The 15,190-nt window shown below is 45.0% G+C and overlaps 1 protein-coding gene across 8 annotated transcripts in view; it reads right to left on the bottom strand.

Moving 5' to 3' along the window:
• Positions 1 to 15,190, bottom strand: part of Ccdc38 (coiled-coil domain containing 38) — a 74,467-nt gene that overhangs the window by 17,457 nt on the left and 41,820 nt on the right. For all 8 annotated transcript variants that reach the window (XM_039080091.2, XM_063264412.1, XM_063264410.1 and 5 more), the window contains 4 exons: positions 11,102 to 11,166; positions 3,384 to 3,547; positions 2,913 to 2,993; positions 297 to 448 (listed from right to left, as the gene is read on the bottom strand). In XM_039080091.2, coding sequence (XP_038936019.2) covers positions 297 to 448; positions 2,913 to 2,993; positions 3,384 to 3,547; positions 11,102 to 11,166 — 462 coding nt within the window. The remainder of the gene's footprint in view (positions 1 to 296; positions 449 to 2,912; positions 2,994 to 3,383; positions 3,548 to 11,101; positions 11,167 to 15,190) is intronic.

Raw genomic sequence — 15,190 nt, 5'->3', positions numbered from 1 at the left:
ATAACAAAGGTAGGAAGAGGATTGGAGAGGTAGCTCAGTGGTTAGGAGCACTGGCTATTCATTCTTCCAGAGGACCCAGGGTTCAATTCCCAGCACCTACATGGCGGCTCACAACTACCTGTGACTCCAATTCCAGGGGATCCAACTCCCTCACACATACATACATGCAGGCAAAACACCAATGCACATACAATCAAAAAAACATTTTCACTGTTGAAATAGATAACAACCTTTGAGCAGAACACTCTAGATAATCAGGGGTATTTGCTTCGCTTGACTTACAACCAGTGACTTACTTTCCAAGATTTTTGGAAGAACCTGGTTACTTTTGGATGACTGGACTCTTTTTTGCGATTGCTGTACTTGCCATTGTTTCGGAGACAACTTCAGCAGGAAAAATCCATATTTCATGTACTCCTTGAGGAGGAACTCTGTTTTTGCTATTTCACTTCAAAAGAAACAGGGATTGTAATTACACCGCCGTGAACGCTTCCTCGCCGTCGTTTGCTCGCACAGTGGCACACCTGACCAAACTTGCAAGCACAACCCCAGACTACACACTTCTGAAATATATGACCAGAAACACACCCAGAGGCTGGCATGTGAATAAACAGAGCCAGTGACATGCTCCTAAACCATGGGCTGCTGACCGGCTCACTCAGCTGGTCCGTTTCTGTCAGAAGCCTTATATTCTATTAAGCTTCGGGCCTATGAAGAACTCGGAAGGTGAAAAGGACCGTAGGTATGTGAGGTGAAGAAAGGGAGCTACCCTGTCACAAAGGCCTGACACGTGCGAGCTATGTGCAGCAAGCCCCCAAGACTGCGCACTCAGTACCGAATTTAAAAATAGGCATCCTTGGGGCTGGAGAGACGGATGGGAGGGTGAGAATGCATACTGCTCTTGAAGAGGACCCGAGTTTAACTCCTAGCACCTACGTCAGGTGGCTCCAAGCCACCAGGGAGATCCGACGCCTCTAACCCCAGCCGGCACTTGCAGCAGCGCGCATATCCACAGACATGCATGCATAATTAAATATAAATCTCGAAACAACAGATGTTCTTATTCCACCCTTTTGGGAGACCTTAGACAGATGCCTGCGTTTTTGCCAACAATACCTAGAGATTTGAGCTGAATGCTTTCCCCGGCTTCACGTTGGTTTATCCCAGTCACGTTTCACACAGAGCCATTGGCAAAGCTGAACCGGAAGGTCAGAGCCTGTCTTCCTCAGTCAGAACCCCATTCGTAGCCTTGCCGCTGCTGTGTCAGCTCAAGTGCTCAGCCTCAAACCCTTACATCAGAGCTCTCCCTCAGACCGGTACGAGTGGTCTTCAGGGGTCAGTACGCAGTTCCTCGTGTTCAGTAATTGGGAGATGGCGAAAGCCCCTCATTTCATCCCCCGGATGTGTCAGAGACCACGAGGCGAAATGATCACACGGCTTCCTTGGAAAGGTTTTCTAAGAAAGTCATTTCTCCTTTTCAAATACTTTCCATTCTCGAGTCCCCTTACCACAGAGGGAAGAGGTTCCCCTTCCCTGGCTCTACGCAAGTGAGTTCTCCCGTATCTTGTTCACCCTTCTAGAATGGTGAGGCATGTAAGCAATGAGCCAGGTCTCTGGCCAGGCTATATAGAGGTGTCACCAAGTGGACACTAGGCAGAGCATGGTCATTAATGCACCACGTACACTGCTCCGCTCACACACGGAACCAGACCTATAGGAGCAGCTGGCACAATGGTTCTCAACCCTGGGGTCGCGACCCCTCTGGGGGTCATATATCAGATATCCTGGATATCCAATATTGCCTTCCAATTCACAATAGTAGAAAAATTGCAAAAGTAGCAGTCAAATATTTTTACGTTGGGGGTCACTACAACACAAGGAACTGTATTAAAGGTTTGCAGTGTTAAGAAGGTTGAAATCTGCTGCTCTAGATGGAACCTATACTCTTCCCAGCTACTTGGGAAGCTGAGGTAAGATGTTTAAGGTTTGCCTGAGCTACAGAGTGAGTTCAAACCCAGCCTGGGTAATATAGCAAAGCTCTATCTGTAAGCTAAAAGTAAGGGCTGGAGAGATGGCTCAGTGGTTAAGAGCACTGTCTGCTCTTCCAGAGGACCTGGGTTCAATTCCCAGCAACCACATGGTGGCTCACAACCATCTGTAGTGGAATCTGATTCCCTCTTCTGGTCTGCATGAAAACAGAGCATTTGTATACATAAGATAAATAAACATGTTTAAAAATTAAAAGTAGAACATGCCGGAGATGTACTGAGGAATTTCGTTACAGTAGAAAGTGGGGGAGGAAGCTCCCTCTCTCGAAGCATCTTCAACCTCAGACTTTTAAATAGAAAAAGCTACTATGGCCAGAATCTGTTTGGAACTCGTATCATTCAACTGAGTTCCCTTGAACACAGAAGGAACATACAGGTTTGGAAGAGGGGTGGCTGATGATGTCATAATATGAACCCATCCCCAACCCTGTGATTTTTCTCAGTATAGATCTTAATTTCAACATCGACGTGAGATTCTGCTAAGGGCTCTACACACGAAAACCGCCAATGATGGATGGGAGGTGATTGGCAAATGCATCCCAGCTGAGATGCATAAATGTGGGGTGATGGGGCGGGGCATACAGTGAATGAAAGGAGGCTCATAGGGGGAACACCCTTTTTGACTCTTGACATGGTTTTGCTGCTTTTCCATATCCTCCTCTGCCCCAGCAGCAGAACCTTCCCACAGAGAGGCTTATGCTCCGATACCGAGGCTGGCACCGTTGACAGACAGCTTGCCCGTTTTGAAGGCCGTCAGTCACAGTAAGGCACCAGGCTGCTAAAGCTATTCCCACCTGGCTTTGCTGGGCACAAGAGTCATGGTGAGATGTGGGAACTGGCAGAGGGAGAGCAGCACCCCCTCACCTCTTTATTGCTTGAACTTCCATGACTGCTTTCTTGAGCTCTGATGTCATTTGGAGTTTGTTTATTGTTTCTTGGGCTGCCCTAAAAGGGAACACGGATCAGTTAGTTAGTTCCTTTTCCCAAGGAACTATAACAAGCAAGCAAAGACTTGGGGGATGGGGAGAAAGCTATGGCCAGAAAAGAGATTATATATATATATATATATATATATATATATATATATATGTGTGTATGTGTGTGTGTGTGTGTATGTATATATATGTATGTATATATATGTGTGTGTGTATATAGATGTATATATATATATATATATGAATAGAGTTTATTTGGGAGTTGAGAAAGTAAAGGCAGAGGGGGGTAGAGAGAGAGAATAGGTCAGCCATGAACATGTGGGGGGCGGGAATGGGGAGAGAAGGGACAGAGGGGGAAGAGACAAAGAGTAAGAGAGTAAGAAGTAAGAACGACACTAACATTTTGAGAGCGTCTACAGATCTCTGGTCGTTTTCTCGTAGGAACTCTTCAAAGGACAAGGCATCATCTTGGAGCTTTTTCTCGGCTTTTTTGAGTTGACTTTCTTTCGTGGCTATGAGTCTTTCGAACCTTTTGATTGTGTTTTTCTTAGTCGACACTGCGTACTGGGAGCATTGAAAACAAGAGTGGGTGAAGTGCATCCCATGGCATGTTACCAGCAGGTTTCAACGGAATCTCAAGAGGGGAGTGAGTCCTGCAGCCTGGGATCACTTGGGGAGGAAGTAATAACGACACCCATGGAGCCCTCTGGATCTCAAGAGGTTGCTTTGGGGATCCTCAGCAGGGAAATTAGCCCTTTTCCATTAGCTTTCATGAAAAGACTTTGTGTACTTCTAAAATGGCTACTCCCTACCAATCCAAAAATAAATACATAAAAAATCAGGTGCTCTTCAAAAAAATAGGTCCATCTGTTACCCACGATGCAATCTGGTTTTCTGAACACAAGGAAACCAGGGTGACCAAGCCTCCCATCTCTCCTCTGATAGAAATCAGTTCAACTTCGGGTGCAGTAATGGGTTTCTCCAGGCTGGTCCAAGGGTGTGGGCTATTTAACCAAATCCAGGGGGAGCTGTTTAGATCCTCACGTGTTTTTTAGTACAGTATATGAAACAAACACATGGCTTTGTTTCTTTGCCTTCTCATGTGAGTGTGTGTATGTGTATAGGGGAGCTTCTACAATAGCAGTTTTCTGTATGAATTCCTTTAAAGGCTCCAACTAGACTCCCCATGCTAGAAAATAAAAGCCCAGTGCCAGGAATTCACTACTCTTTCTGAGTTGTTGATCAGTGAAGTTCCACTGACCTCCAAATATAATTGACCATTGGCATCGCTCTTGGTTACCCTCCAAAACTCAACAGTCAGACCTTGTGTTGGCTAGATTTTTGTCAACTTGGAACATGCTAGAATCATCAAAGAGGAGGGAATCTCAACTGGAAAAAAAAAATGCCTCCATAAGATTGGCTTGTGGCCAAGCCTGTGAGATACTTTCTTGATTAATAATTGAGGTCGATGGGCCCAGATCACTGTAGGTGGGCCCAGCTGCCTATGGGCGGAGCCTAGATGACTGTGGGCGGAGCCAGCTAGCTGTAGGAGGTGCCAGCTGACTGTGGGCGGGCCCAACTGACTATGGGTGGTGCTACCCCTGGGGTAAATGGTCTTGGATGGTATAAGAAAATAGGGGAGCAAGCCAAGGGGAGCAAGCCAGAAAACAGCACTCCTCCATGACTTCTTCAGTTCTTGTTCTTTAGGTTCCTGCCTTGCCTGAGTTCCCAACCTAATTTCCCTCAGTGCTCAGTGATGGACTGATACCTGGAAATATAAGATGAAATAAACCCCTTTCCTTTCTTTGGGTCATGAAGTTTTATCACAGCACTGGAGATCTAGCTGAGACAATGTATTGCCGAAGACACCGCATATCGAGACACAGATCACCAAGAAGGCATGGTGACACTGTCCTGGAAGCTTCATCCCCACAGGATAGCTCTCATAGTGCTGGGAAGTCTCATACTATTGGCAGAGAGGTAATCATCACTCTCACCCAACTGTGAACTCTACGAGCTACAATAATGACCGGCCTGGCAAGATATACTCACCGGTACAATGGTAGGAACCACTTACTGATTGGACCTAAGGCCTGCCACAGAGTAGAACCCATACCTGCCCTGTCATTAGGGTCAGGAATTTGTGAGTAGTTAGGCCTTGGACCCTAGTGGGTCCAAGAATCTACTGCTATACTTCTGCTAAGTGGTCGCAGTATTCGAACAACTCTTGTCTTAGGGTTACCATTGCTGTGATGAAGCACCATGACCCAAAGCAGCTTGGGGAGGAAAGGGTTTATTCCTCTCCCAGTTCTGTACATCAGTTCATCAGCAAAAGCAGTGAGGGCAGGAACTCAAGCAGGGAGGAACCTGGAGTCAGCAGCTAATGCAGACGCCATGGGGGAAATGCTGCTTAGAGTTTTACCCAGCCTGCTTTCCTTTAAAACCCAGGACTACCAGCTCAACGGTAGTCCTGCCCACCACAGGTTGGGCCGTCTCACGTCAATCACTAATAAAGAAAATGCTCACCTACCCCTAGACTGGCCTATAGCTAGACCTTCTGGAAGCCCCCTTCCCCCTTTTTTTCCAACTGAGACTCCCTCCTCTCTGATGACTCTAGCTTATGTCAGGTTGATGTAAAGGCAGACAGAACAATACCTAATGGCCAGATCCAGGGCTTCGAATTGGCCCACCCTAACATTTACCCCATCTATGAACTGCTGGAGCAAGCGGAAGGGCTGGCCCTACAGAACCAAAGCTACAGGATCCCATGGCACACACGGCAACAGCAGGATATCAGAGAGGAACCCGCTTGAGGATCTAGTATTGATGGACAGCAGAAGACAGGGGCCTTGAACCAGACCAATGGCTCCCTGCAGGAAACATTTGCAAGTGTAGATGTGTGATCACACAGGTGTGCTGTGGGGCACACCGCAGCTTCCACGAGCAGATTTTCTCGTTTTTGGTTTGTGATACTTATATCTTTGTTTCCTGGGGAGAGGGGAGGGAGGTGTTGCAAGGGCAGAGGGCGGATACCAAGGAGATAGGGAGATGAATGGGATCGGTGTGCATGACGTGAAACTCACAAAGAATCAATAAAACGTTTTTAAAGATGTATTTAAATAAATAAAACATTACTAGTGAAGAAAAGACAGTGGGTGGGTAAGAAGATGAGGGGTTGACCTGGAATTGAGTTGGCGTGTGTATACAATTATCTAAGGATAAGAGTGATGTTATTAAAAAAAAGAACACATTTTGGATATAGAGGAATGCTCTTCCTGAATCGCTTGAGATGATTATGCGGCTGTTCGTTTCTAACCCGCTGGCGTGTGTTGTGTTTCTCCATCTCCGAGCACTGAGCTGCTTCCACACGCTTAGCAGAAGCCCCAATTCATTAGCCATGATGGATTATCCTTTTTATGTTCTATCATGTTTGATTTGTTGAAATTAGTTTGGAATGCTTGCCTCTCACTTTCTTCTTCTTTAAAGATTTGTTAGAGTTAGTTGTCAGTTAGTTAGTTAGTTAGTAAGTATAGTGCATCTCTCGGCTAGCATCAGTTGGGCAGGGACACGAGGTCAGAGTACAACTTACAGAAGTCAGGTCTCTCTTTGCACCATGTTGGTCCCAGATATCAAACTCATAGATAAGGCCTGGAGCCATGTGCCTTTACCCATAAGTCATAGGGTCTGTGCTCTCTTTTCTTCTAAGGCCTGCATGTTATTCAGAGATCTGGATAATATTCTTGGTGTTAACAGGCTATGTAAGATTAGAATGGTTTTCTCTTAAAATGTCTGGGACAATCAGCCAGCGAATGTGGAATTTTTTTTTCTTTCTTTTTTGCCTAAAAGTTCAGTCTGTACCGCGATATAAAGCTATCGTGTGCTTTCTTCTCGGACAAGCTTCGATGGTTTGTAACTTTCCAGGAATTTGTTCCATCCATGTCAAGTTATTGGCATTAAAAAAAAATCGTCCATAGTATTAAACTCACAATACATTAACATTTACATTCTAAGTGAGAAATTCACATCCCATAAATAAAACTTTTAAAAAGAGAGGGGTAAGGGAGCAGAGAAAAAAGGAGTGAAAGAACAAGGCAGGGTGCTATGAGACCATTGAGTTTAAAAACATCATTAAGGGTTGGGGATTTAGCTCAGTGGTAGAGCGCTTGCCTAGCAAGCGCAAGGCCCTTGGTTCGATCCCCAGCTCCAAAAAAAAAAAAAAAAAGAAAGAAAGAAAGAAAGAAAGAAAGAAAGAAAAACATCATTAAGTTACTGAAGTTGAAAATTTTGAGGGACTCAGCCCACATCTGCTCTCACAACTGACACCACTGGCAAATTTGATGAGCCCCCCAAGTAGCTTCAGGTTTCTGGATCCCACAAAACTCCTGGGTGGGGATATCATTACAAGGAAAGGAAACGTTAAAGTTAGCCAGAGGAAGAGCCCCATGAGGCAGGGTTTAGAGCAGTGATTCTCAACCTTCCTAATGCTTCAACCCTGTAATCCAGTTTCTTACACTGTGCTAACCCCCAACCGTAAAATTATTATGTTGCTATTTCATAACTGAAATTTTGCTACTGTTATGAAATCGTAAATATCCTGATATACAGGCTATCTGATAGGCAACCCCCAAACGGGTTGAGAACCACTGGTTTAGAGGCTCTCCAGAGACAAAGCTTCTGGGTCTCCCTCCCCATAGACTCCGCCCATGGTTTCATTCCTGCGTCTAAAACAATAAACACACAGTACAGCCAACCATGGAGTCAACCGAGACTAGCTGGCCAGAATTTCCAATGAAAATTCATTCTGTAGACAAGATTAATTGACTGATATCTCTTCAGTCCCCTGACCCTCTTGGAATGACCCCAAACAGCCACATTGTTGGTTTTCCTGACATGGCCATCCTAAGACTGGCAGATGTGGTCAGCCTCACCTTGAAGACATCCTTATGACCTGTGACATAAGTCACCTTCTAGAAGACAAAAAACGCTAGAGCCAGGCATTGTTTGGGCAAGGTCAATTTTTTTCCAGCTATAGTCTTAGTGATACATTGACTTCATTATATCACTTGGGGCTTGTTATCAACCTGCTTGGGGGACTGGAAAAATACCCGAGCAGAGAACAAGGCCCATTCAAATCCCAGAGAGTCTGCCAAGAACCATCTACTCCCAGCCAAGACTTCAGTTACATCAGCAAGGTTTCCTAGGGGAGGCCAAAATCATACCTAAGAACTGTTAACATTAGCTAAGCTAAGGCATGGGTTCCATGCACAGCTGTGTGACGTAGTTTATCTGAGTTCCTTCTTGTTGGTTGCAGCTGGCCTCAAGGGCGAGCATTAGCTTTGGCCTATACCCCAAAAAATGTGTGCTATGAAATTAGGAAAGACCAAAAACATTTTCACCAATTTGCTAGCATTCAAGGCCCCAACAGAAACAGACTGTCTCTAAATGATTAGGGCTTGGCAACAGAGGTATAAGCCAACAGCCAAAGGATTCGATTTGCAGTTTTTCTCCCAGGGTTGCGTGCACAGAGTCTCTACTCTGTCTATGGTAAATTAATATGCACACGAGGGTAATAAGTAACGTATTGTCACATGGCCTGAAGACAGGATAAAACCTTCTATGACTAGACATGTTAAGATCATCCCTGACTGACTGCACTGTGTGTTCATTGCTGCCGACAGGGGGACCGTGTGACAGTCTGACTCCATGAGAAGGGAGCCTGAGAAACTTTGCCCTGGGGTGGTGCTTCTTTTGTTTTTGCCTCCAGGACGGAAAGAAACAGTCTCCCCGTCATTCTTCACACACACAGTGTGCCCTTTTGTTACTGTAGCCTGTGAGTGCTGGGGCAATCTTATCCCTGTTTTCATTCGGTTCTGTAACCTTGCAAGAACAGATGGAAATGACTCAGAGCAGCAACCAAGCTTTAACAGGTGGTAGAGCGCTTGGAGCCGAGGCTCTAAGTGAGCAGAGCAGAAGGGCCGTGGTGACGTATGCCATGCACTGTTGGCAAATACAGATACCGAAGATAAGAACGAGCTGTCTAAGCATGACTTGGAGCGGCCACCAGGGATTTAAAAATGTTGCCTCATAACTTTTTTTTTAATTACAAACCAAATAAAGCTGAACACAGCACAGCAAACGGAATGGGCGACGACTTTGAGATTATTCCAGACACAGCTTCAAAATAAGCAGCCACAGTTCACTGGCGCTATTGGAACAACAGTAAGTTGTTTGCGAGCGTCAGGCAGTTATCGATACAATAATCACTACTGTCAGGGCTCATATCCGAAATATACAAAGAACTCAAGAAGTTAGACTGCAGGGAGACAAATGACCCTATTAAAAATGGGGTACAGAGCTAAACAAAACATTCTCAGCTGAGGAATACAGAATGGTGGAGAAGCACCTAAAGAAATGTTCAACATCTTTAGTCATAAGGGAAATGCAAATCAAAACAACCCTGAGATTTCACCTCACACCAGTCAGGATGGCTAAGATCAAAAACTCAGGTGACAGCAGATGCTGGTGAGGATGTGGAGAAAGAGGAACACTCCTCCATTGTTGGTGGGATTGCAAAGTGGTACAACCATTCTGGAAATCAGTCTGGAGGTTCCTCAGAAAATTGGACATTGCACTCTCTGAGGACCCAGCTATACCTCTCCTGGGCATATACCCAAAAGATGCCTCAACATATAAAAGAGACACGTGCTCCACTATGTTCATCGCAGCCTTATTTATAATAGCCAGAAGCTGGAAAGATCCCAGGTGCCCTTCAACAGAGGAATGGATACAGAAAATGTGGTACATCTACACAATGGAATATTACTCAGCTATCAAAAACAATGACTTCATGAAATTCATAGGCAAATGGAATGAACTAGAAAATATCATCCTGAGTGAGGTAACCCAATCACAGAAAAACACACATAGTATGCACTCACTGATAAGTGGATATTAACCCAAAAGCTTGAATTACCCAGGATGCAATCCACAGACCACAGGAAGCTCAAGAAGAATGACCAAAATGATGATGCTCCCACTCCTTCTTTAAAGGGGAAAAATATCCATAGGAGGGGATATGGAAGCAAAGTTTAGAGCAGCAACTGAAGGAACGGCCATTCAGAGACTGCCCCACATGTGGCTCATATGGACCCTATATATACAGCCACCAAAACTAGATAAGATTGATGAAGCTAAAAAGTGCATGCTGAAAGGGACAGGATATAGATCTCTCCTGAGAGACACATCCAGAGCATGTCCAATACAGAGGTCAATGCTAGCAGCAAACCACTGAACTGAGAACAGGACCCCCCTTTGGAGGAATTAGAGGAAGGATTGAAAGAGCTGAAGGAGCTTGCAACCCCATAAAAACAACAATGCCAACCAACCAGAGCTTCCAGGGACTAAACCACTACCAAAAGACATGGGCTGACCCAGGGCTCCAACTGCATATGTAGCAGAGAATAGCCTGGTTGGGGCACCAGTGGAAGGGGAAGCCCTTGATTCTGCCAAGGTTGGACCCCCAGTGCAGGGGAATGTTGGGGGGATGGGGGAAATACCCATATGGGGGAGGGGGAGGGTATGGGGGGACTTATGGACAGGAAACCTGGAAAGGGAATAACATTTGAAATGTAAGTAAAGAAATATATCTAATTAAAACAAAGAAAATATAATCACGATTATCTGGAGTGCTTCTAAACTCTGTCTCACAGGGCTCTTCTGGCTGATTCTAATGTGTTCTTCTCTTGTGACAAAGCCATTTCTCTCCTGTCTGAGTGGTTATAGAGAGAGTGGGAAGATTCCAGAATGTTCTGACTCCCACACAGAACTGGGAAAAATAGAGATCTTGGGGCCCAACATCGTCCTCTGCAAAAACAAACCATTTCCCAGGTCACTGGTATAGATTGTGTGAAGGTAAGTTCTCCAACACGAGGGAATTTTGTAATGGCTTGTGGCATGTTATAAGTACTCAATAAATATCATTCAAGTGAATAAACACAGGAACGCGCCATTCGTTCAGGCAATAGACTGTGAGGGAAAAATCTAACGCCAAGGCAAGCATTACCTGGCAATGCTATGCAAGAAGTCTGGCTAACAGGAGAAAGAACTTGCTTTTCATACCTCAAGTAGAAATCTGTCTCGTTGGTCGTTAATAAACTCGTGGACGGTCCTCTTTCTGTCCGCGCCTGGAGAAAACATTGACACAGACGTATGTTTAGACTGCTAGCTTTCAAAGAGTAAGCGTCATCACATACGCTGCGAATCCAGACTCAGCAAAAGAGCTCTGCCCTCCGGTAACGTAACTAGTTTGGAAAGGATGACAGCCAGTTTTACCCTGCAGGGAACCGGCAAGGAATTCCAAAAAACATTCACGTTTTCTTTTTTTTTTTTTTTGTTTTTGTTTTGTTTTTTTGTTTTTTTTTTAATGATAGTTCTTTTTTCTTTTTTCTTTTTTTTTAAAGGTCTATTTATTCATTTTATTTATATGAGTCCACTGTTGCCGTCTTCAGACACACCAGAAGAGAGCATGAGATCCCATTACAGATGGCTGTGAGCCACCATGTGGTTGCTGGGAATTGAACTCAGGACCTCTGGGAGAGCAGTCAGTGCTCTTAACCGCTGAGCCATCTCTCCAGCCCTCACGTTTTCTTCATTTTGGAAAATGCTACATTTCCACATTCATTCTCCGTGAAACCGACAGAGTGTGCATAGACATAGAGTACAGTTTCTCGCTAACCATGTAAATAGAAATACTACTTCCTAAACAAGCAGAGGGCCTTGTCTTGGGCTCCTGTCTCCCCACAGATGCACGGGGTTTCTGCCTCTAACTGGGAGAGAGACCGCCGCTCTCTCTGTGCCCCAGTTTCCTCATCTGTGTGAAGACTGTTCTTCCACCCACAGCTCATGGCTGTCGACATGCTGGTCACGGAACAGATGTGGGGCTATGTGACTACCAAGAAGCTTCAAGATCCCTTAGCTGCAGACCCCTGTGATGTCCTGGCTGTGACTGCTCCTTTAGAAGAGACCCAGGCAACAAACCCAAGAAGTGACTGAGAATTTAAACCCCTGGCATGGGAAGCCACTGCCAGCTCAATGTGGCTTATTTTGAGAGCATAAGGTCGCCCGCGTAGGACATAAAACACACAGCGGTTTCTCAACCACTACGAGTTGCTATTGTTCACGCAATGCACTTGGGATGCGCCATTCATTTTATAACCAGTCATGAAAACCACGGTGATTGTTATAGTCGTTAACAAACATCCATTGCAGGGAGCCTCGGAGAGATGTGAGATGACCCCGCCTCCCTGAGCCGTCTTCTTCTGCAAAGATTAGTTAAAGACATCCAACCGCATTTTGTTGCAGATCAAATATAACACACCCGAGTGATTAACACCCAGAAACAGCTATATTTTTAATACTGCACTAACTAGAAGTCGCTGACATTCATAGCAGCGCATCCTGAAGTTCAGCTGCTTCGACGTCGCCGATATATTTTAGTTCCTACCTGTTGATAACCCTCCCCAACTTTTCCCCCCACTAGAATATTCTGAAAATCAACAAAACATCTTAGACTAGTCGATCTCTGAGCTTTAGTGTGTAACTTTATCAGAGAATTTAAACAGTAGCGTTTCCACCCCCAACAAACCAACAATCCCTCAACACCGTCTTATATCTGGCCCGAGTTTCCACAGTTGTCTTCCCAAACACCTCCTTCCCAGGCACTGGTGTTTTGAAGCACAGTGAGACATATCTGGGGCTGACGGAGCCTGCAACACAGCCTGTTCAGAGTTGTTGGTGTGTTTGCTTTTGTTCTTGTTTGTCCAGACAGGGTTTTTCTGCACAGCCCTGGAACTCACTCTGTAGACCAAGCTGGCCTCAAACTCAGTGATCCGCCTGCCTCTGCCTCCCGGTGCTGGGATTAAAAGTGTGGCTTCGCTACCACTGCCCGCTCTGTGGCTTTGTTTTCTCTTTCTTTCTTCCTTTTCCACTTTCTTTCTTTCTTTCTTTCTTTCTTTCTTTCTTTCTTCCTTCCTTCCTTCCTTCCTTTCTTTCTTTTTCTCTTTCTTTCTTCCTTCCCTTCTTTCTTTTTCTCTTTCTTTCTTTCTTCCTTCCTTCCTTTCTTTCTTTTTCTCTTTCTTTCTTTCTTCCTTCCTTCCTTTTTCTCTTTCTTTCTTTCTTTTTCTCTTCCTTCCTTCCTTTCTTTCTTTCCCTCTTTCTTTCTTTCTTCCTTTCTTTCTTTCTTTTTTTGGATAGGATCTCCAGTAACTCCTGCTGGCCTCAAACTTGTTCTAGAGCAGAAGATGACCTTGAACTCTGATTCTCCTGCTTCTGCTCCCTGAGTTCTGGCACTGCAGGAGTGCTCCTTCACATCTGGCCTACAGGTATTTCCTCTCAAAGCAAAGTCAGAGTCTCACTGCCACGGTGTAGAGAATGAGCAGGTGTAGGAAACCAATCTGCCACCAGCATTGAGGCATCTGTCAATTTCCTTTGATAGTGACCTAGCCATTCGCCACTAGTGCAAACACAGAAATACAAGAATCGAGAGTCGGGGCTGGAGATATGGCACAGAGGTTAAGAGCACCCGACTGCTCTTCCAGAGGTCATGAGTTCAATTCCCAGCAACCACATGGTGGCTCACAACCATCTGTAAAGAGATCCGATGCCCTCTTCTGGTGTATCTGAAGACAGCTACAGTGTACTTATATATAATAAATAAATAAATCTTTAAAAAAAAAAATTAACAAAAAAAAAAAAAAAAAAAAAAAAAAAAAAAAAAAAGAATCGAGAGTCCCCAAGTAGGACCACTGGCTTATTTTACACACACACACACACACACACACACACACGTGTGTGTGTGTGTGTGTGTGTATATATAAAACATATATATATATATATAATGTGTGTTATATACTACATATCAATACATATAAAATATTTTAAAATCAGAATTCATACAGAGACTGTAAGGTTGGGGAAAAGTGACCTCACTCAGATCAGTTCTTTATTTCAGATGCAGTTAGAGGGAGATGTCTTTAAGTGAAAACTCCATATTGCTTGTCAGCACAACCTGCCACATTGTTGAGAGAGCCTCAGATGATGCATAAGAGTAAAGTTGGACTCTTTTCCTGTGGAGGAGCCCGTCCTATGGCATTTGGTCTTAAGAGGCCAGAAGTGATCCATTCCACATCAATGACACAGAGGAGGGCTGGGTCACCCTCAAAGCTGTGGTTTCTAGTTATCTGAGGACTGCCGGGGTGGCGAGGACTGTCACCTCTTTTGCAAGGAACTGTAGATATGTCGCTTGTGGCTTTACATGTTCTCGATGGCCCAAGATTCAACATGGAGACACAAGATGGAGCCCAGGGATCTCCTAGACCCGATGCTGTAGCTGGACCCAACTATTGCCTGCCAGTCACTGCTATTCAGTCACTCGTACATCTACGAGATGGTCTAGATCGATTAGCGCTGTCTGCTTCGTCTTTTTAAAGATGTTTTGGGGGTCTGGAAACTTGGCTCCGCAAGTCAGAGAACTTATTACCTTTTCAGGCGATCCAGGTTCAATTCCCAACCCCCACCTGGAAGCTCAAAACCGACTGTTAACCTTCGTTCCCAGGGGATCCGACACACTTATATACACGCGGGCACAACGGATATGCACAAAATAACAAAACAAATAATCCTAAGGGCTTTTTTAGAAATCGATTTATTTTTGTTTTTGGTGTAAAGTGTGTTTCCCCTTGCGTGTATGTCTGAGCACCACATATGTGCCTTGTTCCAGAAGGGGACAGAAGAGGGTGCCTGATCCTCTAAAACAAGAGTCACGGGTAGTTGTGACCCTCCATGTGGGTGCTAGGAACAGACCCCGGGTCTTCTGGAAGAGCAGCCATTGCGTTTGCTTACTGAGCTATCTAGCCAGCCCGTCTTTTTCTTAAGATTGATTCATTTATTTTTTTTATGCATACGAGTATTTTGCCCGCATTCAAGTGCATGCACTCCGTGTGTGCCTGGTGCCTGAGGAAGTCAGAGGAAGGCATTACATCCCTTCAGACTGGAGTTACAACTGGTGCCGAGCCTCTGTCAGGAGGCTGAGAGTCAAACCGCAGGCCTCTGCAGGAGCAGCCGAGCTCCCCTGACTAAGCTCTCTCCAGCCTCATGGCTTGCTTCCTCCATGGGAGCTGGTGAACCCCAAGTCCCTTTTCTCGTGAGCCA

The sequence above is a fragment of the Rattus norvegicus genome, chromosome 7, assembly GCF_036323735.1.
Source record: "Rattus norvegicus strain BN/NHsdMcwi chromosome 7, GRCr8, whole genome shotgun sequence".
Lineage (NCBI taxonomy): Eukaryota > Metazoa > Chordata > Mammalia > Rodentia > Muridae > Rattus > Rattus norvegicus.
This window is presented reverse-complemented; position numbering and strand designations above follow the sequence as displayed.